The 27402-nt window shown below is 40.7% G+C and overlaps 1 protein-coding gene across 3 annotated transcripts in view; it reads right to left on the bottom strand.

Moving 5' to 3' along the window:
* LOC139454090 (C-Maf-inducing protein-like) overlaps positions 1-27402 on the bottom strand; it is a 109486-nt gene that overhangs the window by 54790 nt on the left and 27294 nt on the right. For 2 of the 3 annotated variants that reach the window (XM_071235587.1, XM_071235588.1), the window contains exons 3-7: positions 27153-27203; positions 22768-22839; positions 13998-14096; positions 13180-13287; positions 4887-4967 (exon numbers count right to left, since the gene is read on the bottom strand). In XM_071235587.1, coding sequence (XP_071091688.1) covers positions 4887-4967; positions 13180-13287; positions 13998-14096; positions 22768-22839; positions 27153-27203 — 411 coding nt within the window. The remainder of the gene's footprint in view (positions 1-4886; positions 4968-13179; positions 13288-13997; positions 14097-22767; positions 22840-27152; positions 27204-27402) is intronic. The other variant, XM_071235589.1, reaches the window with a different exon arrangement.

Below are 27402 nucleotides of genomic sequence, written 5' to 3'. Positions count from 1 at the left end.
GCCTAGTTGAGGCCAATACAAACCACGTGATGATGGGCCTATGTGATGTCAATACAAACCACGTGATGATGGCCTAGTTGAGGCCAATACAAACCATGTGATGATGGCCTATGTGATGCCAATACAAACCACGTGATACAAACCATGTGATGATGGGCCTATGTGACGCCAATACAAACCACGTGATACAAACCATGTGATGATGGGCCAATGTGAGGCCAATACAAACCACGTGATGTTGGCCTAGTTGAGGCCAATACAAACCACGTGATGATGGCCTAGTTGAGGCCAATACAAACCACGTGATGATGGGCCTATGTGATGTCAATACAAACCACGTGATGATGGCCTAGTTGAGGCCAATACAAACCACGTGATGATGGCCTATGTGACGCCAACACAAACCATGTAATGATGGGCCTATTTGACGCCAATACAAACCATGTGATGATGGGCCTATGTGACGCCAACACAAACCATGTGATGATGGGCCTATGTGACGCCAATACAAACCATGTGATGATGGGCCTATGTGACGCCAATACAAACCAGGTGATGATCGGCCTATGTGACGCCAATACAAACCAGGTGATGATGGGCCTATGTGACGCAAACACAAACCACGTGATGATGGGCCTATGTGACGCCAATACAAACCACGTGATGATGGGCTATGTGACGCCAATACAAACCACGTGATGATGGGCCTATGTGACGCCAATACAAACCACGTGATGATGGGCTATGTGACGCCAATACAAACCACGTGATGATGGGCCTATGTGACGCCAATACAAACCACGTGATGATGGGCCTATGTGACACCAATACAAACCACGTGATGATGGGCCTGTGAGATGCCAATACAAACCACGTGATGATGGCCTATGTGATGCCAATACAAACCACATGATAATGGGCCTATGTGACGCCAACACAAACCACGTGATAATGGGCCTATGTGATGCCAATACAAACCACATGATAATGGGCCTATGTGACGCCAACACAAACCACGTGATAATGGGCCTATGTGATGCCAATACAAACCACATGATAATGGGCCTATGTGACGCCAATACAAACCACGTGATGATGGGCCTATGTGACGCCAACACAAACCACGTGATGATGGGCCTATGTGACGCCAATACAAACCACATGATGATGGGCTATGTGACACCAATACAAACCATATCATGATGTGCCTATATGACATCTGATACTAACCACACAATGATGGATCTACAACACTGATAGTTAATACAAGCCGTACAACATTTGGCCAATATGATGGCCAATACTAACACACAGTGCTGAGCTTGTATGATGGCCTATAAATACCATGAAATACTGAGTTTGTTTGATTTTTTATCAATGCTTGGCCTGTAACACTGACAGTCACTATAAACCATGAATTGCTAAGGCCACCACCCCCATGACCAAAACTTCTTTTATTTTTATTCTACATGCTACATCATAGCATACAAAATGCAGAAAATGGTGAGACAGAACACAGCTCATTTTAAATTTCAGTTTGGTGCGCATTTATACATGGACCTTTAACAAACTACTTTTCTGAACCATTTGGTCTCACAGAAATCATCCTAGTGTTAAAAACATTTGTTGCTGGACAGTTTGATTAACACTGTCTGTAACACACAGAGAGTAAAGTGCCCATTCTTCTTGGCTAGTTAATCACATGCCCTGCAGAGGGTACAAGTCCCGGGCTGCAAATACCCCCATCTGTTCATAAAGACCCCGGGCACAATCACATCCAACATGGAGGCAACCTTTCTAGTCTCTTCAAAAATCTGCAATTCTTGAAATAGAGCACTTCAAGCCTGACTATGACAAGTATGTGTCGTGTAAGGAGAGTTAGAAGCCTGCTTCTTCAAATAATCAGCAATGTCAGTGTATGTGAGAGAACAGACTGGTGTGTCACACTGTAGGTGAGAGGACGAGAGGACATGCCCTGTTTGGTTGGTGTGTCACACTAGGTGAGAGGACATGCCCTAATAGGTTGGTGTGTCACACTGTTTGTGAGAGGACATGCCCTGCTTGGTTGGTGTGTCACACTGTAGGTGAGAGGACATGCCCTGCTTGGTTGGTGTGTCACACTGTAGGTGAGAGGACATGCCCTGCTTGGTTGGTGTGTCACACTGTAGGTGAGAGGACATGCCCTACTAGGTTGGTGTGTCACACTGTTTGTGAGAGGACATGCCCTGCTTGGTTGGTGTGTCATACTGTAGGTGAGAGGACATGCCCTGTTTGGTTGGTTTGTCACACTGTAGGTGTGAGGACATGCCCTGTTTGGTTGGTGTGTCACACTGTAGGTGAGAGGACATACCCTGTTTGGTTGGTGTGTCACACTGTTTGTCAGAGGACATGCCCTGCTTGGTTGGTTTGTCACACTGTAGGTGAGAGGACATGCCCTGCTTGGTTGGTGTGTCACACTGTAGGTGAGGGGACATGCCCTGTTTGGTTGGTGTGTCACACTGTTTGTGAGAGGACATGCCCTGCTTGGTTGGTGTGTCACACTGTTTGTGAGAGGACATGCCCTGTTTGGTTGGTGTGTCACACTGTAGGTGAGAGGACATGCCCTGCTTGGTTGGTGTGTCACACTGTTTGTCAGAGGACATGCCCTGCTTGGTTGGTTTGTCACACTGTAGGTGAGAGGACATGCCCTGCTTGGTTGGTGTGTCACACTGTAGGTGAGGGGACATGCCCTGTTTGGTTGGTGTGTCACACTGTTTGTGAGAGGACATGCCCTGCTTGGTTGGTGTGTCACACTGTTTGTGAGAGGACATGCCCTGTTTGGTTGGTGTGTCAGGCTGTAGGTGAGAGTACATGCCCTGTTTGGTGGGTGTGTCACACTGTAGGTGAGAGGACATGCCCTGTTTGGTTGGTGTGTCAGACTGCAGGTGAGAGGACATGCCCATCATCAGACCAAGGTGAGAGGCTATGTCTTGCAGCGTGGTCAGTTCACAATGCAGGTGAGAGGACATAGCCTGTGTCCCACTCAAAGTGAGATGACATGCCAGGAATCACACTGCAGGTGAGAGGACATGCCCTGCCTAGGTTATTTGTGAACATTTTCATTCTTAAATAATGTCACAACAAATTTAACACCATGACAAAATGTCATATCATGATGCTAGACAATACGTCATAAGTGGAGAGGAAGGTAACTCACAGGCAGATAACATCATGGCAGGACAGAAATAAGCACCTGTGTTTGTCAATGACAATGAAATCCTATACCTCCTTTATTTAGTTGAGACGCAAATTGTGTTTCTTGAAATCCAATGTTTGTGAGGTAATTACAAAGAAAGATCACATTTCCCACAAACACATCTACAGGCACCAAATCATCAGATTACCGAGCAACACAAAAGTGTCAAGACTTCTGGTGTTATTTATTCTGGGCTAGAATGTAGTATTTTGGCATAGTAGCAGCATTTGATATCACATTAGATTATATCATACAGAGGTGGTGATCTAGGATTTCAAGGGGTGCACACAAACCTAGTCACAAAGTGATCTTTGTTCGTTTGTTGTTTAATGCTGCACTCAGCAATATTCCTGCTCTATGACAGCGGCTGTAAATAATTGAGTCTGGACCAGACAATCCAGTGATTGACATCATGAGCATTGATCCACGAAATTGGGATACAATGACATGCAACAACCCAATCCCGTAAGTCACCTCTTTAGGTAATGAAGCACATGGTAAGGAAGGAAGGGTGCACTATTTGCAAACCCCACCCGCCCAACCACCCATCTATCATATTTATCATCAGCATCAAATAATTGTCAGTAAAAAGTATAATTACCAAATATTTTTCAGGTAGCAAAAACGAAACTGCAATTGACAACGGTATAAGGATCTATACCGAAACATTGCTTTTTACAGTACTAAAGAAGTTGTTATCCATAAAATTATGTCTACCTTGTCATCCGTCAACTTCTAAGTTGCAATTAGGATACACAAGTGCTTTATCATGACATAATTGTTTTAATTCAAGCATGAATGTGGAAGCACATGCAAGAGTCCAAATTCACTACCCGGGTACCAACCCCCCCCCAATTACCCGACCCTACCCTGGTACCCGCTGTAGGTCTCAGGAGATAGGTACAAAATGTCCGATTGGGAAATGTTTTACCATTGCCTTAGCAAAATGCACTTAGATACACATACAGAACAATCTGGTCATGCATACACTGAAGTTGACTGGAGCTTTATCTATATTCAAAATATATGAATGTCAGAAGGAATGCGTTCTGAGTTCTAGATAATTTTTGTCATTTATATCAGTTGACACCATGGGTCTGGGTAGTCCTGTGTGTACCCGGGTCCTACTCAGTACCCACCCGACCTGGGTACCCAAGTTACTCATCCCAACCCTAAAGGAAAGGCAACAAAACGAAATCAAATGAGAGCATGAAGACACAGAAGGCCAGGCCAATTAAATCACTTGTTTTACAAATTTGCAGGTTAATTTTAGCCATTTCAAAAGAAAGTATCTGAAGTATTCATGTTTGATAATTCATAGCTTAACAATTACAGTTTCATTGCCATGTCTTCCCCTTGCTCCTGAAAAGATTTCATCTGAAGAAGAAGGATCGCACATTTCGCCCCGCAAAAGAACCCCAAAATGAAATATGGTTAAAGGCACAAGGCAGAACAAATCTGCAGTCATTGAACATTTTTCTTTAAGTGACTGTCAATCAATCTATGTTTCCTCTTGCCTTTAAGTATCCGGGTAAAAAATTGTAAAGCAGGTTATCAAATATGTCTGGCCTTCAGAGGAATCATAGGTCTCATAGCTTATATTCTATGGCTTAATCATCTTTGGTACTTATTAGGTATTTAGTGTACTCACCATATTGTGTTTTAGTATCCTTTGAACCACAGGGGTGAACAGCTCTATCACTATGCTAGACCGGGGACTGTTTTTACAGTGCTGAAATACAACATCAAGAAGTTAAAGTCATGACAGGATTAAGTGAGTGAGGCCTTACATTGCTCTCAGCAATATTCAAAGTGCAACATGTGAAACAAGTTTCAACAGAACTAGCCATTCCTAGCCAGTCGTGGGAGCTAGAAAATTGTTTACTAGCCAATTTTAGATTTGAATAGCCTGATGTGTTTAACACCACCTAATACAAGGAGAAAACTGGTAGAGGAGCAAAAGCATTTATTTAATTTTTCAACAATCTGAGTCATTATAAAAAAGGTTTCTCTCAAATCCAGAACTAGTGACAAGGGATTGTACAGAAAAAGTACGACAAATGTTACAGTATATCCCTGAAATCAGAAATCAGCCATTTAAAATCTATCTATTGACCATTCTGGAAGGAAATTCTAATTTCAAACTTTCATATTTGATAGCTGAATAACAGTATTATATCTCACTTAATATAAAAGTAAGTTAGCCAGAGTTTATAGATTACAAATGTATATATAACCAGCTAGAGAGAAAATAAAGTGGTTGTGGGCTACCGTGCAGGTGCTTACTTCGCACTGTTACAGTCATGTCATTGTACTTGTTTCCAAGAATGGGCTTCAAACATTAGAGGGTATTAAACCATGTGGGGTGAGGAGGCAACGCTTTAACCATTTGACTACTCTACCACCCTAATATCAGGATTAAATCAAGCCTGTGTACATGTGTAAGAGCATATGACATACAAGAGACTGTAGTTCACAATAGTGAAATGCCATTGTCACTGATCAGTCATGTAAGAGGGTCCTCCGTAGCACATGGGCCATCATGACTCCAGTACAAGATGCGCCACCATGACCTCAGTACAAGATGGGCCACCATGACCTCAGTACAAGATGGGCCACCATGACCTCAGTACAAGAAGGGCCACCATGACAGTACAAGATGGGCCATCATGACTCCAGTACAAGATGCGCCACCATGACCTCAGTACAAGATGGGTCACCATGACCTCAGTACAAGAAGGGCCACCATGACAGTACAAGATGGGGCCATCATGACTCCAGTACAAGATGCGCCACCATGACCTCAGTACAAGAAGGGCCACCATGACAGTACAAGATGGGCCACCATGACCTCAGTACAAGTAATGCCATCATGACCTCAGTACAAGATGGGCCACCATGATCCCAGTACAAGATGGGCCCATGACCTCACTACAAGATGGGCCACCATGACCTCAGTACAAGATGGGCCACCATGACCTCACTACAAGATGGGCCATCATGTCCTCAGTACAAGATGGGCCACCATGACCTCAGTACAAGATGGGCCACCATGACCTCAGTACAAGATGCGCCACCATGACCTCAGTACAAGATGGGCCACCATGACCTCAGTACAAGATGGGCCACCTGCAGAACTTTGATATTGAATGAAATGTCACATTGTCACTGATCCAGAGGGTCCTCGGTAGAATATGGGCCACCACGACCTCAGCAGCAGATGGGCCCCCAATAGAAGATGGGCCACTGCAACCGCTACAGCAGACGGGCCCCCAGTAGCTCATGGACCACCACGACCACAGCAGCAGACGGGCCCCCAGTAGCAGACAGGCCACCACGACCACTGTGTATTGGTATTGATTAAGTCAATCTATTAAACACAATTTACAGACATGTTTTGAGTTAAAACCATGCGTGGCACAGCGAGCATCACATCAGCCGTAAATCAACACAATTGTGTGGTTTTTAAGCTATCATTAATGCATGTACATTACTTAGCATGCAACACAGTGTAAGTCGAGCAAATAGAGGCTCCTGATCTATACAATGGAAACGTCTCCTCCTACCACTGATTACTGCTATCATACAGGAACCAGTTTTATAATCCAAGCTTCTCAGAAACAAATTTTTGATTTCATACAATTAATGCTTTAGTTATGCAGTACATGTATCTGAATTGTATTACGAAAAAGATTCATGAAATGGAAATGGAAGTGAATTTTGTGATTTATTCAGCAAAACTTTGGTTCATATTATCCATCTATTTTCAAATGAGTGAGTTGGGCATAATGTCACATTGAACAAAATTTCAGTGATATCAAAGCCTGTTCAGTTTACATCCCTACTTGTTCAGATGTATCCCCAAACTCAGTTATAATTCAGCTTGTTTCATTTATATCCCAGTCTGTTCACACATCCCAGCTTCTTCAGTTATATCCCATCTTCTTGAGTTATATCCCGGCTTGTTCAGTTATATATCACAGCCTGTTCAGTTATTTCCCAACTTGTCAGCATTATGTGAGGGGAAAAGTCAGTCATAGATGTTTACCACTTTTGTGAAGCTCACAAGCCTGGTTATGGTGGTAACAAACAAGGTTCATATTCAGGGAATAGGGTATTGAAACCCCTGATCAGCAGATCCTGATGTAACTAAAGGACACAACTCTACACATCAAAATGTGGCATGTTAGAAATTTGTACTTTCGGTGTTTCCTTTATAACACTTGATAGAAATATTTCCTGGACACTGATGCATTTTTTGTTTTTAAAGGGGCGAACCGGGATTCAAACCCACAAACATAGTTTTCTGTGTGCCCAAGGGGTGAAACTGTGCACAGCAAAACGAGCGCCTTAAACGACTGGGCAACCCGTGCCCCCCTTTAAAGGAAGTATAACTGCTTTAATATCATTGCATATTGCCTTTACAAAAACTAATTTGTATTTGATGTCCACAAACATATCTCAAAATTAGTTTTCAATATCTGACAATTCTGAAACATTAGGTCTTTGAAGCTTGAGAATCCTGCAAAATGACCCTATTTCATTGCCCTTGAAGCTATGGTAAATATATTTTTTACAGTTCCCTTTAAGCAGTTTTTTCATAATGACTAACATGACTAACATGAAAGGACTCAATCCACAAAAGAAATCCGTGTCAAGGTCTTGAAAGAATGTCCCCAGTTGGACATACCAACATTGATCATCTACATCAGTTAAATCTCCACAGAAGTCATAAAAAAACTTATGCTGATAAAATCATCAAACATTGAAATCAATTTATAGGTACTTGATCAAGGTTCAACTCATTCCTCCTTTGACAGGGTTTCAGAACTTTCAATTGCACCCTGTGGAATTGTCAATGATATTTGGTAACAGATGCCGAGTTTAACCTTAAACTAGCATTTCAGCAAACCTACTCCTCCTCTCTGTTTCCCTACATCGCCTTGCCATCAATTAACATAGTTCAACATCAAATATCACTTTCGAATCATTTACTCCCTGAAGCCTGGATTGCCATTTAAAAGAGTTCAGAAGTTTGCAGACACACTCTTGGGATATCCTCAAACAGAATTGCCATTAGATATATTGAAATTGTATCTCTATCTAGCTATCATGTAGGAACTCAGCTCAATATCATATCTTGGCTGCACATGATTTTGCTAAAACAAGATCGTATTCAATTTCAAACTCTGTCATCATGACATTGATCACCCTGCAGAAATCAGATACGGACGTTTGATGTGTACATTTGAAGTGGATAGAAACTACTCCTATCTGAGAAAACTAGGAAATCATCTTAAAAAAAACAAGGAGATATAGCATGATTTTTTTAATGCTTGGATAAGAAAATAATCAATACCTCTTTTGGAACTGCACCATATTCATCACCATCCTAAAACCCTTCCACACACATGCTCATATACTTTATGATCACAAAGCATGAAGTACATTGTAGCATTTATTATTCATAATATACCAAGAATACCTAGGATCAAACTGATCTTAATGAAAATGGAAAACTGCTGTGTAATTGTGATAATAGTCTGTCATGATTCTTTATTTGACCATTTCCTTCAACGCATTCAATCATCATCGCGGCCGCAACACATTATTACTTATCACCAGACATATTAAACTAGGAATTCCCTGTAATCTGTACTTTGATGCAATCCTTTTTTCTAAAAGATAAGACGACTGAAAACCATTCCCGAGGTTTGTCATGGAAGGAGGCTGGGGTCTGTGGCAGTGTTTATTTGTTCTTCTCTATTAATCATGGCAACCATTGTCCACAGATCACAGAAAGTCAATAAAACATCTGGCAAACTGTTTTTGTTCTACACATTGGAGGGTAATTTCTGAACCAACATCCCAATTACCAGTATGAACATAAACGCTTTACCTTCACGTGAGAGAAGTGAACTAGGATACCATCTCTGGAGCACATACCTCCACATTGATCACATTCAGGCCCCAAAGATAGTAACATTGGTAACGTAACCCTTAACAATTGTGTAAAAAATTTAGAACTATGTTAACCGCCATATTCTTAAAGAATAACATTTGGTGACAGCTGAGGTATCAATTGTGAAGAAACCAAGTACCCTTGGAAAATAATTCCTGCTGAGGGGGCATTTTGTTTAATTGTTGCAGACCGGCCAGAGACAATAGCTCCTGGCTATTGCTGTGACAAGGGCATGCATGACAGTGTCAGACACATAACCATTATTTCATGCCCTTCTGCAATATGCATCATAACGTTACAGGCTACTCAATATCCCTCCCTTACAACAATACACTTCATATTGTGCCTATTGCAATTAAACCATTATTTCAAACCCTTCTGCAATCCGGGTGTTATAGACTTAATAGCATGCCTTTTGCTGTATACTCAATATCCCTCCCTTACAACAATACACTTCATATTGTGCCTATTGCAATAAACATTTTTCTGAAATACATGTCACAAATGTTCACAGCTATGTACTTGATATCCGAACCTTCCCACGGTTCATCCTGTACCTTTTGCAATAACCTTTTTCTCTGAAAACAATTATTTATTTAATTATGCTTATTGAAACAAAATTGGCTCTGAAATACATATGTAAACTGCAGTAATCTTGCTATTACGTCCACTGTAATATATTCATAAGGGGTAGGTCCAGAAGAAAACGATCTACTGCATTATTCTACATTGTACACATTACACTAGATAGTACTACATTATTCCACAATATGCAACAATAAACTTCATTTACTACCATCTACAATGCACTTGTACAACTGCTCAATGCATAATATTATACTCCCTCAGTTTCTGGAAATCAATTATTGATAATCCGGTTGACATATGCTTTGTTTCCCTCCCACACACAACATGCCACCAAAGAACAATACACTGAATATTACGCACTGAAATAAAAAACTATATCGAAATAAAAGTATCTACACTAGAAAGTGTTCATGTGATAACCGACAAGGAAACCCATTTTGATTTTGACTTACAAAACATCAAAACGAATAACATTCCAGGTTAACAAGAATGTTTGGATAAAAGGTATGATTTAACAAAAGGAAACTTCTGGTCAAATTACTAAGGTATGCACTCCACTACATCCTTGCATTGTCAGCTTAATGTGGAAGGGGAGCGAGACAGTGAGTGAATATGGCTTTGAACTGTTTTTTGCAATACTCCAGTAATATCACAGTTGGGGACACCAGAAAATGGGCCTTACACATTGTACCCATGTTGGGGAATCAAACCCAAACCTTCGGCATAACAAGCAAACTATGCAACCACTTGGCTATCCCACCTCCCCTAATGTGGAAGGAATGTCACAAGCGACATTATCACTTTTGTGAAAACCACGAACATATGTATGGTTCTGACCAACCAAGGATCATATTCAGGCCAAATCTGGTGTTCCCTCAGTAGATCCTCTCAATCAGGATACAATTACATGCTATCAATCAAGTCACCAAGCCTGACCACCCAATCCATTAAGGTATCTTTTACAACAAGCAAAGGTTGCTAGCAACCTATTTTGACCAGAAGCAGTCTCCTTCATGACCTGTGGCTTTCAAGAAAATGATGGAAATCAAAAATTCTAAAACCGTAATGTATGATAAGAGGGATTTATCTAGACCTGCTCAGAAGCTGGTATTCATCCCCATGCCTGGTTTGGTCGACTTGTATTTTACTGATATAAGGACCAATAAAGAAGAAGAGGCTTTAATGCCAAGTATACCATTATTGAATGTTATTCAATGTATCATTACAAAAAGTAAAACATCTTTGAATTTGACTTTTAAAACATCCCCATTGTCAACAAAATAACAATATTTTTTCCCAATTTGCTTGCTAAGGGCTCTTTGATTGATAAATCCCTGGTTAAATATTATTCACCTTAAAGGAAAATTATTTAATTTAGTACAAACCTAAAAGATACGATCTCATCAACTGGCAAACACCAAGAATACTGAATATCCAAATGTACAGCACTTACTGGGCACCTAGACAGATTGTATAAGCCTTGGTCATCATGTGATACATACTTTTCGTATCACAGAAGACATACCGTATTTTCTTGAGTATAGTGCGCACTTTTTTTCCAAAAAACACAGCTGTGTAGAAGGGGGTGCGCATTATACACGAATTATGAGTTTGGATGTTTTTTTCCCCCATGGAAAGACATTACCGTGAGCACGAAACACCGGAAATACCATGTCAACAAATCCATACTGAAGTACGCAAAATAATTATGTAATTACACTGTCTGTCTATAAAAAGTGTTCTTTGTATTTCTGGACTTATGTTTGTAACTTACTTTATTAATTTTATTCAAAATTCCTTATAATATAGTTTTTATTAATTTCGGCGAAATCGTGTGTGAAGCGATCGGAAGATCGCACAACTCACCGTTATTAACAGCAACCACGGTCAGAATACCGCTATTGAGGCCTTGAAACGAACTTTGGTTGACAGAGAATGGATACATATATCATAAATGACATACTTTGACTCGTTAAAAGTCATATTTGTTTTTGTTTGACGATTCTATGTCAACATGAAATTCTCGCGCTCACGTGATCCCGTGCGCGTGAGCCTTGACGGTGACTGGTCAGACATGTTCCATGTAAAAAATAATACCCGGGAATAGCGATCAGCTGCTTCGCTTAGGGTTATTATTATTTTAAATATGTTTAGTAAAGGCTGCATTTAATTAAGAAAATAATGGAATATATTATTCCTGATAAATAAAATAGTTTCAGATACAATTGTTGCCGATCCTTGCATTAAAAATCCTATAAAGTTATATCATTGGGTGTGTCTTGACCGAATCACCGGTCGATTCCAAGAAAACGTGTGTACAGCTGATTGCTGTTTCCGGCTTAGTTTACGAGAAAATACACAAGGTAATCTTAATCCCTAGATATAAAACAATGCCTAACAGAACAATCAATACTATTTAAACGGTAAATAAACATGTCTGGTGATTTTTTATCTCAAATTTCGAATTTGTACTGACGGAAGTTTCTCAGCACCCGTTCGTTTGACGGACTTCGCTGAAAGGGTACGGTGTAATTTTTTTCTGCGCATAATATTCAAATTTCTTTTTTTCCAAAATATTGAACCCGCTAGAGGGGGGTGCGCATTATACATGGGTGCGCACTATACTCAAGAAAATACGGTAGTTTTCAGTTTGTGAAAAAAATAAGACATGTAATTTCAAATAAATGATAAAACTGAATACTGAATACCATGAAACATTCAAGAGATATAGAGTATTAACAATTTGATTGAATAATCTAATTTACTGTTCTGAAACGTTTCAGTTATTGCAAGCATGACATGTGACATGACTGATACCAGAGGCAGGAGATGCCACATGAGACTACTGATGAAGATCGTAATGGCTCTAGGTGTTGATACACGAGTAAGCATTAACTTTTGAAAATAAACGTGATCTATTCGATAAGCATAACTAAGTATGCTATTACTGCACCGGACATTTCCACTCGGCTGATGACGTGCTTTGCTTTAAATTATACGATTACCTCGTATTTGACAATATTGCCAAGAAATAAGATATCATCACATGGTTGGTGACTGCCACACCTGACTGATTCATTCTTGTGAACAAACCCTGACAATACATGACATGGTACGTAACCACTTAGAAAGACTTAATCTGGGGCTAAATTACACTGTTTACACTTTGTTACTTTATACACGCCACTGGGGTACTGGTATGAGTATTTAAACACTGACAACCATGCCACCCCAAAGCCCTGACTTTCTGAGAAGAAAAATCGATAATTATAAAAGAAATTCAAAACCACTGAGAAAGGAAATAAAATGTAAATTATATGATCTATTAAATGACCTGTCCAGTATGTTATTTGACCATTACATATGATGTTGAACAGTTGTCAGAAACACTCACCTTGCTGAAAAAATCACAGATTTCTTGTGTGGGATGATTGTTTTCAAGAAGAGGCGCCAATGCTACTATAATATTTTCATGAGCAACTTTGGTGATGACGTCTGAATTCTGTATAAGGAGACAAATAAATAAGAAAGATAATCAAAGCATACATTTCACATGATAGAGAACGTATCATTAGGCTTTGAGTGAGTGAGTGAGTGAGTGAGTGAGTGAGTATGGTGATATGCCGCTTGAAGCAATATTCCAGTAATATCGCGGCGGGAGACACCGGAAATGGGCTTCACATATTGTATTGTAGGGATTCAATCCCAGGCTTTGCAAGCGAACACTTTAAACACTCGGCTACCCAACTGCACCCATGAGGTTTTGAAGTTTAATACAGCTGACTGAAGTGATCACATGCTTATTTAAAGAGATGACAGTAGATGAATAGGAGGTCAGGTACTTTGTCCTAGAATACGCCCCCCAATTTTGTCACAAGAGTAGACAGTGAGGACTTGGTAGTTACCACATTTGACCTGGCAAATTGCGCTTCATCATGCCTCGATGTAAAGTTTGTCTGTGAATGAGCCGAACCAGTTGCCAATAAAATGAGATCATATAAAGCAGTCTTAGTAAAAGTGATTTAAGTCAAACTTTTATTTTCAAATCTCTTATTTTAAAATTTATTGTGTAGATCATTAAATAGTCTAATTCCACAGAGCAATGGTGTCTGTTTCATAGGGATTGGCTGTCTTACAGAGGCAGATAGTATGTGGGTCCAATGGTACCTGGATACTTTAAAATGATGATAAATGATAAATGGTTGATAATACCTTACATACCTGTTGTAGTAACTCGGACACCAGGTCCAGGGGAAACTGGTACACGGAGACATCTTGTATGGGGGTGGTCAGCGACACATCTATCATACTCTACAATACAAAGAAAAATACAATATACTCAGGGTAAGAAAAAACGAACATATCTTAAGGAAAGCATTGAAATGACATTCCATGTGTATCATTAAGATGACTGGAAGTTGTTGGCAATGTGGACCAGTTCCTCAAATATACACAGGGTAAGAAAAAAGGCATAATATCTAAAGGAAAGCATTGAAATGACATCCCATGTGTATCGTTAAGATGACTGGAAGTTGTTCTTCGCATTGCAGACCAGTACCACAAATACACTATTGCACTACAACTATAGTTTCCGTTACAGCCTAGGCATTATGACAGCTGCAGCACCAAGATAACCTCGTGGAATATAACACTTCATTTTATTTCTAATTTTGTAATATGATAATCATTCATATTGAAAACATTCTTCGCCTGTCTTCTGTATCACTTATGTTGCATAATAGCTCTCCATCAATCAATCAGTAATACACAGGTATTAATGGAGTTGTAAAATACTGAGCAAATAATCTGCAAGCATGCAGTTCTATCTTGAATGTTTATTTAATACCTTCTGTCATATACATGTACTCTAAAATAATCTCAGAACATATGATGACTTAAACAAGTTTAATACTGCAACACACAGCTGTCAATACGATACACTGATTTACAATAACATTGCCTCAAGGAAAATAGCATGTAAATCTCAAATACTGCAAAAGTCTGGTAATCTTGAAGCTATAAATTCCAGTGAAAAAGACTGGGAAAATTTTTTTCAGAGTTACCAACGCTACAGGATGATGCCGTTTGTATTTGAGAGACAACATTCTCAATTGTGCAAAACAATACGCTTAAAATTTTTGTTTTAACATAAAAAAATAATTTCCCATTTATATCAATTGCAGTTTAGACAGTGTTCTCACTGTATTCTTCCATGGTCTATGCACTTTCTGTTGTTTTGTTTTCAAATGGTCCCAAATTAAGATTAAAACCATGCATTTCAAGTTCAGTTTCTGAGTGTGTCGTACTCAACAGCAAATCATTTCTCATCACAATCCTGATAATGTTTACCTGTAGTCTCTACAATTTAACTGACACTTTATGTAAAAGAAAAGTTTGAAAGTCACTTTCATCTACAACAGGGGGCTGTGGGGTATCCTGAAGCATTAAAGCTCGTCACACCAAAGGCCAGGGTTCAATTTCCCGACATGGGTACAATGTGTGAAGCACATTTCCGGTATCCCCCACCATGATATTGATGGCATATTGCTAAAAGCGGTGTAAAACAATACTAACTCACTAACTCACTCACTTCATCTACAATAGTCCGCCACCTTCACTCGATAAGATAACACAGAGCACATACACAGAGGGAATCCTGGCAACTCAAGGCCAACCCACTGTCTACTGTGTATTGATTTTACATGAAAAACATGGAGCTGGATTTACAACAAGTCACAGTCAACTAGACCGGGCAAGCTAGCAACCTGTAAATAATCAAGTCTGAACCAGACAACCCAGTGATTGACATCATGACCATCGATCCACACAATTGGGATACAATGACATCAACCAAGTCAGCAAGCCTGACCAGCCAATCCTGTCGGTCGCCTCCTACGACAAGCACAGTCGACTTTTACTGCAAGCATGGGTTGCTGAAAACCTATTCTCGCCCAGATCCTCATGGGTCATAATGACAAGTAATCTGCCAATCAGTTATCAGTAAAGTCAGATATATTTAAATATACATTTGACATATCGGTTCTGTACGTGTATCATGGAAAGATACAAAACGTTGCTATCAAAAGAGGCCTAGCATATATGTCCGGTTACACAATCAACAAAGACACTGAGTCTGACCCCTGATCCATTTAGTCATCTCTGAACAAGCAGAGGTAGCTTGGGACTTATCTGAACACAAACTCCAGTAGTAGAAACTAACATCCACTAGTCCTTATAATGATAAAAATAGCCCATCTCTGCTAGTCCTTCTGACATCTTAACTATTGGGCAGTTTGGCAAGGACTACAGGACTAGTGCCAATTTCTAAGACTGAACTCTCAATAGGGTTGTACAAATACTGAACGGTTTAGGAGTTCTGCTCTACTAATAAAACCCTTATGTGAACCCGAGCCCAAATTGTTTTTGCCTTAGCATGTAAGAAACAAAAATAATTTAGAACTTAAAATAATCAGGGAAAGTGAACAGCAGCAGTTCTGCCTAATGGGCATACCCAGTTTCACAAAGAAATATTTTACAGTAATGAGTTACACTATAGACATGAACCCTTCCCTCGTTTGAACTCAAGACCAAACTGTTGCCCCAGAAGCGCAAAAAAATAAACATTTCCAATATTCCTGACTAGCAAAAGGTCCATACCTGAAGCATTTACCAAGTTTCTTGATTACATAGTAAGTGGTTTAAGAGTCATGTTCCAGCATTAAACACTAACCTGATTTGAAACTAAGTCAAACTTGTAGCCTTGGAACCACAAAAAATAAATATCAAAAACATCCCTGAATAGCAAAAGGCACCAGTTCAGTGAATTCCCTATACATAAATGAAGTTTCAAGAAGAAATATTCAACAGTTTATGAACCGGAAACGACAAGGATAGATGGACAGATCGACAAACAGAACTATATTTTCTGTATCCTCCCAAAAGCTTTGTTTGGGTGTGGAATAATTATTCAAATTCAATTAATGTCAATGATTCAGACATAGAAATAAAGTATTGTTAAATGGTTATAAACTTCCCCGATTGAATTATTACTTAAAATCAGAATCATGTCCTCAATCACCAGTTAGTAGGGAGGGAAAGTCTGGCTAAATGTCAGGGTGTAACCAAGATTGTGTTGCCATGCTGCAGACAAATGGGCATCGATCAGAGAGTGAGAGCATTAAATCAGTTGGCTGGTTGGCACTCTGACACCATCTATGTAGCCCCCAACAGATGTTTCCTTAAACTCACATCCTGTTTCATTCACCATCATTGATTGTGTGAAAGTGGCACCAGACCAGTTTATAGCACCTGATCGATGCCTCCCCTTCTCTGTCTTCTCTGGCAACCAACTCACCTAGCTTTCTCAGATGCTTTTCCTTTTCCTGTAAGGATGTAGTTGCTCATAATGTTAACAGATTTGAACGCTATGTCTGGTGACAGTGGGTGAGTGAATATTGTTTTATGCCCAGTCAGCAATTTCCAGTTAAGTCACAGCCTGTATATAATTGTGACTGAACCAGTGATTGTCAGAATGACCATGAATCCATGTAATTGGAGTACAATGACACACAACTATCCAGGGCCCATTCCTAAATCAATCTTAGCGCTAAGATGCTTGTAACTTCCATATTTTAACACGGACTTACAACAATCTTAGCGCTTAGCCATTTTGTAACTTCCATATTTTAACAGACTTATAACAATCTTAGCACTAAGATGCTTGTAACTTCTATATTTAACACAGACTTACAACAATCTTAGCACTAAGATGCTTGTAACTTCCATATTTAACACGGACTAACAACAATCTTAGCACTAAAAAATGTTTAACTTCCATATTTTAACATAGACTTACAAAAATCTTAGCGATAAGACGATTGTAACTTCCATATTTTTACACAGACTTACAACAATCTTAGCGCTAAGATCGCTCTGTGAAAGAGGGTCCAGGTTCCATATTGTGATCTCCTGTTTGCTCTTACATCAAGCACTCTGATGGAAGCCTGTTTGCTCTTACATCAAGCACTCTGATGGAAGCCTGTTTGCTCTTACATCAAGCACTCTGATGGAAGCACTCAGGCTCCTTGCAGAGGTAGTTTTTCACAGAACTCATAACATTACTCCATTAATAGTAAACCATAAGCTGGCTTACACTTATTGTACCCATTGTTTTACATGCAAGACAAACCAACACTTTAACAACTAGGCTATCCAACTGCACCTCAGCACTTCTGAAGCGGCTATTATTAAACGATATGCCTGTGAAGAAGAAGAATCTACTGAAGAGGTAATCCTTAATACCTGGAGAGAAGAATGTTGGTGAATCCATCCCTGTGTCATACCAAAAGAATTTAAGGGACAGTACATGCCTGGCGCAACACTACAAGAATAAAACAAGGACTGGTTATCTTGGAGTCAGTATATGGGTCAGAGTGGGGTATCCATGTTAAACTGTTGCATGGTATGTTAGTGGGCACTACACAACCGGACATAAAGGTTCAGACTAGTACAATAAGAAATACCCACATATTCACATGCATGAACATTGCTATATATGTGCAAGCATTCTTAAACGTGATGTAAGCCCCATTATACCACACCCCTTAAATACACATGAACACAGGGTGTGTAGGGCAGTGGTAGTTTATGGTGGTAGTTATGAATTCAGACATATCGCAATTGTGCAAGCAACACTGTCAAATTTACAACTGTATGTCACATGTTAATTGTACATTGGCCATAACAAGAAACTAGAAATATTGATTGAATAATCAATAGTATCACAATGGAAATTGAACCTCAATTGGTGAATAACAACAAGACACTCCAATTGTATTACTGTTCTCATGAATACACAGGCTATAGTTACAAACTTTGCACAACATGATCTTCCAATAAAACATGCATATTTGATTGTCATCAAATTTGACATGAGCAAATCTGTTCAGGATATGGATCCTCTTGTTCCACAATCTCCCTATCACTAGCATCATGAAAGTTCCCAAAATACAACTTTCTGATGCGTTCAAGCTGTGAGTCAAGTATTATCTCTGTATCATCCTCCACGGTGGTTGACATCCTTCCACACAACTTACAATGCCAACGTTTCACAATCTGTTCTGTTGGTTACACAACAATGCCAGATATCTGATCAGGCCTACTGATTTGTTGCGGACAGTGATGTATGCAACTTGCACCTGCATCGGACTGATAACAGGTGCCCTCTGCACAGCTAGTTACTACCTGTATATACAGGTAGAGCACATCTGTTACTGTACTCAAAGCCATAGGAAACTGTATAACCAGGATATGGCAAAATCAGTAAGAAATTAAATGATGTTGGATTCTCCGAAAACTATGAATCACTATGTTAAACACTCATGAAACTAGAAGTGTCAGCAGGTACGTGCAAAAACATTACATTACGATTTCCTGAAAGCATCTAAAGTCTTAAAATACCACCATATACTTTTAGTGCAAAAGCATTACTTAGATCTGACCCTATCCAGTGCAACATTTTAAGATCCAACAATCAGCAAGTCTCGGGACTGTACAAGTAAAAGTGCAATGAAACTGACAATGAACGTTCCTATCATGTTCCCCAATTACCTCAAAGATGATCTTTACATTTGATAGACATGGCACCAACATTTCATGTTGCACGATTTATATGGATACATGAAAATATAAAATTTCATGCATGTGGAGGTAACAACCACGCCTCAAAAACTAATAATAACATAACCATGTTTTACACACAAAAAACAATGCTGACCTTGACCTTTGACTAATCTTGACTAAAACCTTATCAAAAGAGGGCCATCTTTCAGAAGGAATATACCAAGTTTAATGATAAATGCAATAAAATCTTTTGAGAAATACAAACTTTTATTTGTGAGTTACTTTCTTGTGACATGACCTGTGACTTTTTCAGTACATTTGCAAAATGATTTCCCAAGGACCATTTGAAAGAAGTCCATGGAAATAATGTCAATAATCTTGATGTAGTAGACATAAGAAAAATCAATGGAGGCAAAAAGAGCAGTCCTCTTTAAGGTTGCTACTAAAAAAATTCCTATTGATAATATTGGAAACCCTTTTGGAAAGTATCACTGCAAATGTAACACAGCATTATATCAGATATGTGAAGTTAACCGTACTTGATCATTTACAATCTACCTGATACAGCTTCAGTTTTCCTGTGTTAACAATCAGTCACTCATTAGCTGTTACTTAGGTTCAGCTTGAGGGTTTGAATCCAAATCTTAAACAAAACAACCTACAGGGCATCTTTGGTAATTACCAAGTGAATGAGTGAGTGAGTGAATATGTTACAGAATACAGGTCATGTTATACAAACCAGGATCTAGAATTCATTACCAAATATTTCGGACATTCTCAAAACAAGGTCTTTTTCATAACAAGCAATTACACAAGTTATTGTGCGACTGTACAATCAGTATAGTCTATTCACACTTCTATTCAGCTATTCATGATTGTAGCAGACGCCAAATTGCCTTCACACGTCTGCTAAAGCGTGAGGAGTCTGTGGCTTGAGACTAAGCAGTCAGTGTGGACAGAGTACATATTCTGTTTTCCTGTATAAGGTCGACATTGTTCGAATACAATATAAACATTCATGTTTTCTGCATTAAAGACCTAAATTTAGATTTCCATTTTGCTTTTTTCACATATTCTAATCGAGAAAGAGCTCTACTCATCCATCTAACTCATTTTCAACCGCAACTAACGTTTAGTTTAACACACTCATTCACAACCAAGCCATAAACTTGTTGTAATTAATCACAGCCTTTAAAGAGAGTCAGTGAGTTAACGCCGCTTTAAACAGTATTCTAGTTATATCACAGCATGTCAGCTTAATGTGGGAGAAAAGCCCGAAGTGATGCAGGTCTCAGATGTGCTTTGGTGAAACCCACAAGCATACATGTGTATGGTGCTGACAATCATATCGAGGTGAACCTGGATTCAAACCTACAACCGAAGTTTTCTGCATGCCTAAGGGATGCAACTCTGCACAGCAAAATTGCAGCGCGATAGACAACTGGGCCACCTGCGTCCCAAACAATATTAGGGTTTGATGGTAAAAATATCACTTCTTGTATTTCTTAATTCACTGTGGGTACGTCAATATGTTTACCAATGAAATTGCAGCAGCTGAAGTAGAAGTCATGTATGAAGTCCCACATACATCAAAGTGACTGATTATTCAGTCCTGTGTACATACAATATATGAAACTGGTTCAAACCCATCACGATCTGTCACAGGACATGACCTCTGATCAGCTTAATACAGGCAGGCTCAAAAAGCAAATTAATCTCTTTTTCCTCCTGTCATTCTGAAACCAATCATGGTCCTGTGAGGTGAGGTGAAATGGGGCTTCAACATTGCAATAAAGATAAGTTCACTTACACATGTATAAATGTGCAGTGCAGCGAGTGCCAGCCCAGTGAGACCCCACTCAGACACAGTACACTGACTCCAAGTCAAGTAGTTCTTGTTTTTTCCCCTCAATGCTGAATGTCCACCAGGGTAAAAAAAAGTATCTTTTAACATCTTTTGGCATGATGTAACCACGGATCAACCAACTGACCTTCCACTCTCAGGTTCTGTGACCTTTGGTCATCCTACAATTGATTGATTTGCTACGCTGCATTTACCACTTCCTTTTGGTCAAAATCCATCAAGCGTTGACAAAGTTGACCTTGCTAATAATTCACATGACATTCAATACCGATGGACAAACAGCGAACACATGACTTGGGCAAACATAGCAATACGGTGATCAAGGTGCTGCACCTAGTTGGGTAGAATTGTGTCCCTTAGGAGAGTCAGGATCTTGTCTTGGTCTGTAAGAACCATTCTTGTGTTCATTGTGTTCACCATTGAGTTTAATGTCTGAGACTTGCATCAGTTTAAACATTCCTCACATATAGCTGTCATACCGAAACTGAAGCAGTGTTACACAAAACTTACTCAAGGGTGCCTACAGGATAAGTGCAGCCAGCAGTAGAAACTAACATTTTCAGTCCACTAGTCCTTATAATGATAACATATAGCCAAACCCTTATAAATGGCAAATTTCTACTAGTCCTTATGATACATTAACTATTGGGCAGTTCGCAAGGACCATAGGACTAGTGCCAGTTTCTAGCGCTTTGCAGCTATTTCCCACACAGCTCAAGTGAGTTACAGATGAACAAATTTGAGACATGGGAGTTTTCTTGAGAGACAACAATCTTCAAGTCACTGCTTCAAACCATACATTCTATATCTCTGGTAGAAAGAGCCAAACATTTCTTTCAAGACAGACATATTTTTTAAATAACACCTTAGATATTTAGACTTTCTGGCATATTTTCCAGAATATCAAATGGTCCATCCCTTAGTGAGAGACACCTGGTCATCGAAGACTGGTTGTTACAGTGAGAAATATACCAGTGAAGATCTGGGTAAGAATAGGTCTTCTGCAACCTATGCTTGTTGTAAGACGCTACTATGCTTGTCGTAAGAGGCGACTTATGGGATCGGGTGGTCAAGCTTGCTCACTTGGTTGATACATGTCATTGTATGGATCGATGCTCATGGTACCAATCACTGGATTGTCTGGTCCTGATTTGATTATTTACAGACCACTGCCATGCAGCTGGAATATTGCTGAGGGCAGCGTTAAACAACAAACAATAAAATACAATGAGAAACAAGTGTTCAAAAGTAACGTGTCAATGAGAAATGATTGTGTGAGAGCAACATGTGTCACAAGAGTATATAGGATACAATGAGCAATGATTGTATGAGAGTAACATGTGTCACAAGAGTATATAGGATACAATGAGCAATGATTGTGTGAGAGTAGCATGTCACAAGAGTATATAAGATACAATGAGCAATGACTGTATGAGAGTAACACTGGGGTGTACAGATGTAAATAGCTGATTGGTCTAAAATACATCAAAACCTTACCTTTATTTCTTTTACTAAAACTTCAGGTCTTCGAGCATTCTTTAACAGTTTTTCATATTTGTACATGTGTTTCTGAAAAAGAATTAAAACTCACAGATAATAATGTAAATCTAAACTTTCAAAGCCTCCTCGTCTTTATTGGTCCTAGTATCACTGATATACAAGTTACCTCTACAAAGTCATAACATTAGATATAAAAGCTATATTAACAGGAATTGAGAACATTTTACTTTCAATTTGGGAATTTTTACTGGCAATTGTTGCAGACTTGGTGCCGAATATCAGCTTCTAGGCATGTCTAGATAAACCCCTGCATGGGGAATGGTTGAGCTGTTTTAAATATAAACTATATATCTATCTGTCTATACATAAATATTGCTATGGAATGCATATTCATGTTTTCCTCAAGTAGAAATAGTTATCTTTGAAACCATAAAATAAAAGCTGCATAACAAGAGTTAAATAATCTTAATACAAATCAGTATTCATCTTGAACATAAAACCAACATTAGTGGCTCCTCAGTGATTTCAAGATGGGCATTAATCTTGTCAATTTTACCAGGTATTTCACCTCACTCTCCTAAAAAATATTTTTAAGAATCACAGAAAATGATAAGACCAGGTTTTCAAGACAGCGTAGTTTTTTCTCTAATCAGTGTTGGTAGCTCATGAAGTAAGTCATCAGATAACATATTCCCTCGGCTCCCTGAGAACCTTTATGTTTAAATATCCCAACATCTTCCGATAAAATACCAGGTGAATCAACCTTCAAGATATTTGATCCCATGGAAAACTGGATGTCAGTAAATGAAATATCAAATTGAATGATAGTTGAAAGCAAATAATGTTGTATACAAAACAGCCACAGGGACAGTGACAGTAGCAACAAGTTTCAGGTTTATCAACATCTTTTCGATTTAGTTAGTATTAACTGAACATTTAAAGTATTAATTAGAGTCATGATGTAGCTTAAATAAGGTCAGTTTGGGTATTTGAATAAAACAAAATCCAACACCTAAAATACATAGTATTTTCTACCAAAGTATGACAATACATTTTGATTTTTGTAACAGGTTTCAGTTTTTCAACATCTGCTTTATTTCATTGTGCTAAACTAAAGTCTTAATTAGTGTTTTAATGTAGCTTAAATAAGATCAGTTTGTCGATCTGAATCAAAACATTTCCAACACCTACAACTTATAGTGTTTTCTAGATTAATAGTTTTTTCAAGTTTAAATGAAGCACCTATAAGATCACTGTAACACCTACCACACGCTTCCAGTGTTCTCTACCAAAGTATGACCTGTTGACAAGTACAGGTACTCATCACCCTGATGAGGGAAACAGGGATAACTCTGACCCAAAGACGTGACATAAGTTGTACCACAAGGACGTAAGGCCCGACTCGATCAGCATGCAAGTACATTCTCAGATGCAGCAAGATTATGCCTACAACACACTGGGCCATAATGTCTACCATTCCATCCGATCCTTCAATGAATTTGTACTACTTTACATATTTGAAAAGTACTACACTAAAAGTATTACACTGTGCAGACAGTGCTGAAAATAGGGACCTAGTCCTTCCCGTCTCAATTCAGTATCAAACCAATATGAAAACCAGGAGCACTGTGCCCAAGGGAATGTCTTCTTCGACTAATTAGGTAATTATAGAGCAATATATCTTAATCCTGTGGTATTAGTGAGCATGCTTAGCATTCTCTACTGCTTGAAGGTAGGTTGGTGGCTATATTATTGGGTCTGCATATTATAAACGTATAATAATTTTCCCCTCTCATCTAATGGTTTACTTTCATCCACAGTGCAAACAAGACAGAAATTGTACATTCTTCAAAAGAACCTCAATTATGTTAACATGGTCCCAAACACACCATCTAGCTGTCCTAAACACACAGCCCAGCTGTCCCAAACACACCATCCAGCTGTCCCAAACACACCACCCAGCTGTCCCAAACACATCACCCAGCGGTCCCAACCCAAACACACCATCCAGCTGTCCCAAACACACCATCCAGTTGTCCTAAACACACCATCCAGCTGTCCAAAACACACCATCCAGCTGTCCCAAACACACAGCCCAGATGTCCCAAACACAAAGCCCAGCTATCCCAAACACATCACCCAGCTGTCCCAAACACACAGCCCAGCTGTCCCAAACACACAGCCCAGCTGTCCCAAACACACCATCCAGCTGTCCCAAACACATCACCCAGCGGTCCCAAACACATCACCCAGCGGTCCCAACCCAAACACATCACCCAGCTGTCCCAAACACATCACCCAGCTGTCCCAAACACACAGCCCAGCTGTCCCAAACATATCACCCAGCTGTCCCAAACACATCACCCAACTGTCCCAAACACACCATCCAGCTGTCGCAAACACACAGCCCAGCTGTCCCAAACACATCACCCAACTGTCCCGAACACACAGACAAGCTGTCCCAAACACATCACCCAGCGGTCCAAACCCAAACACACCATCCAGCTGTCCCAAACACATCACCCAGCGGTCCCAACCCAAACACATCACCCAGCTGTCCCAAACACATCACCCAGCTGTCCCAAACACACAGCCCAGCTGTCCCAAACATATCACCCAGCTGTCCCAAACACATCACCCAACTGTCCCAAACACACCATCCAGCTGTCCCAAACACACAGCCCAGCTGTCCCAAACACATCACCCAACTGTCCCGAACACACAGACAAGCTGTCCCAAACACACAGCCCAGCTGTCCCAAACGCATTACCCAGCTGTCCCAAACACACAGCCAAGCTGTCCCAAACACATCACCCAGCTGTCCCAAACACAAAACCCAGCTGTCCCAAACACATCACCCAGCTGTCCTAAACACACTGCCCAGCTGTCCCAAACACACAGCCCAGCTGTCCCAAACACCCCACCCAGCTGTCCCAAACACATCACCCAGCTGTCCTAAACACATAACCCAGCTGTCCCAAACACATCACCCAGCTGTCCCAAACACATCTACCAGCTGTCCCAAACACACAGCCCAGCTGCCCCAAACACCCCACACAGCTGTCCCAAACAGACCCCCCACTCACCAACATACCCGCCCCACCATTACCCCACTACCTTCCCCACTCACGAACATCCCCGCCCCTACACTACCCCATTTTCTTCCTACACTACCCCACTTCCTTCCCCACTCACCAACATCCCCGCCCCACCACTACCACACTACCTTCCCCACTCACCAACATCCCCACCCCACCATTACCCCAATACCTTCCCCACACCAACATCCTCGCCCCACCACTACTCCACATCCTTCCCCACTCACAAGCAACCCCTCCCCACCACTACCCCACATCCTTCCACACTCACCAACATCCCTGCCCCACCATTACCCCACATCCTTCCCCACTCACCAACATCCCCGCCCCACCACTACCCCACATACTTCCCCACTCACCAACATCCCTGCCCCACCATTACCCCACTACCTTCCCAACTCACCAACATACCCGCTCCACCACTACCCCACTACCTTCCCCACTCACGAACATCCCCGCCCCTACACTACCCCACTTCCTTCCTACACTACCCCACTACCTTCCCCACACCAACATCCCTGCCCCACCATTACCCCACATCCTTCCCCACTCACCAACATCCCCACCCCATTACCTTCCCCACACCAACATCCCTGCCCCACCATTACCCCACTACCTTCCCCATTCACCAACATCCCCACCGAGCCATTACCCCACTACCTTCCCCACACCAACATCCCTGCCCCACCACTACCCCACTACCTTCCCCATTCACCAACATCCCTGCCCCACCATTTCTCCACTACCTTCCCCACTCACCAACATCCCCGCCCCACCACTACCCCACTACCTTCCCCATTCACCAACATACCTGCCCCACCATTACCCCACTACCTTCCCCACTCACCAACATCCCCACCCCACATTACCCCACTACCTTCCCCACTCGCCAACATCCCCACCCCACATTACCCCACTACCTTCCCCACTCACCAACATCCCCACCGAGCCATTACCCCACTACCAGCCCAGCTGCCCTAAACACCCCACAGCTGTCCCAAACAGACCCCCCACTCACCAACATCCCCACCCCACCATTCTTCCACCACCTTCCCCACTCACCAACATCCCCACCCCACCATTACCCAACCACCTTCCCCACTCACCAACATCCCCGCCCCACCATTACCCCACCACCTTCCCCACTCACCAACATCCCCTCCCCACCATTGCCCCACTTCCTTCTCAAATCCCCATCTCCCACAAAGCCCTGTCATCCAGCCAACTATCGCTCATACCACACTCTCAATGGGTATGTGATCAATAATCTCAGCCAACACTTACCTTCCACTGAATAGAGTACAACCACTGATCCCTCAGGTAGCCATTGTGGGCCTGAAATAAATACCATGCATTGATTAATCAGAAATGAAACACAAATATTTAACTTCTATGCTGAGAACACTGTCAGGGATTAAGCAGGGCTCTGAATTTCAGCAACCGGACGCTAGTTGTGCTGATTATACAAACAGGCTATAGCATAACAAACTACAAGGTCTTATCATGTACTGTAATGCATTATGCACTTTCTCAC

The sequence above is a fragment of the Haliotis cracherodii genome, unplaced genomic scaffold (assembly GCF_022045235.1).
Source record: "Haliotis cracherodii isolate W230 unplaced genomic scaffold, xgHalCrac1.p SCAF_10, whole genome shotgun sequence".
NCBI classification, from domain to species: domain Eukaryota; kingdom Metazoa; phylum Mollusca; class Gastropoda; order Lepetellida; family Haliotidae; genus Haliotis; species Haliotis cracherodii.
This window is presented reverse-complemented; position numbering and strand designations above follow the sequence as displayed.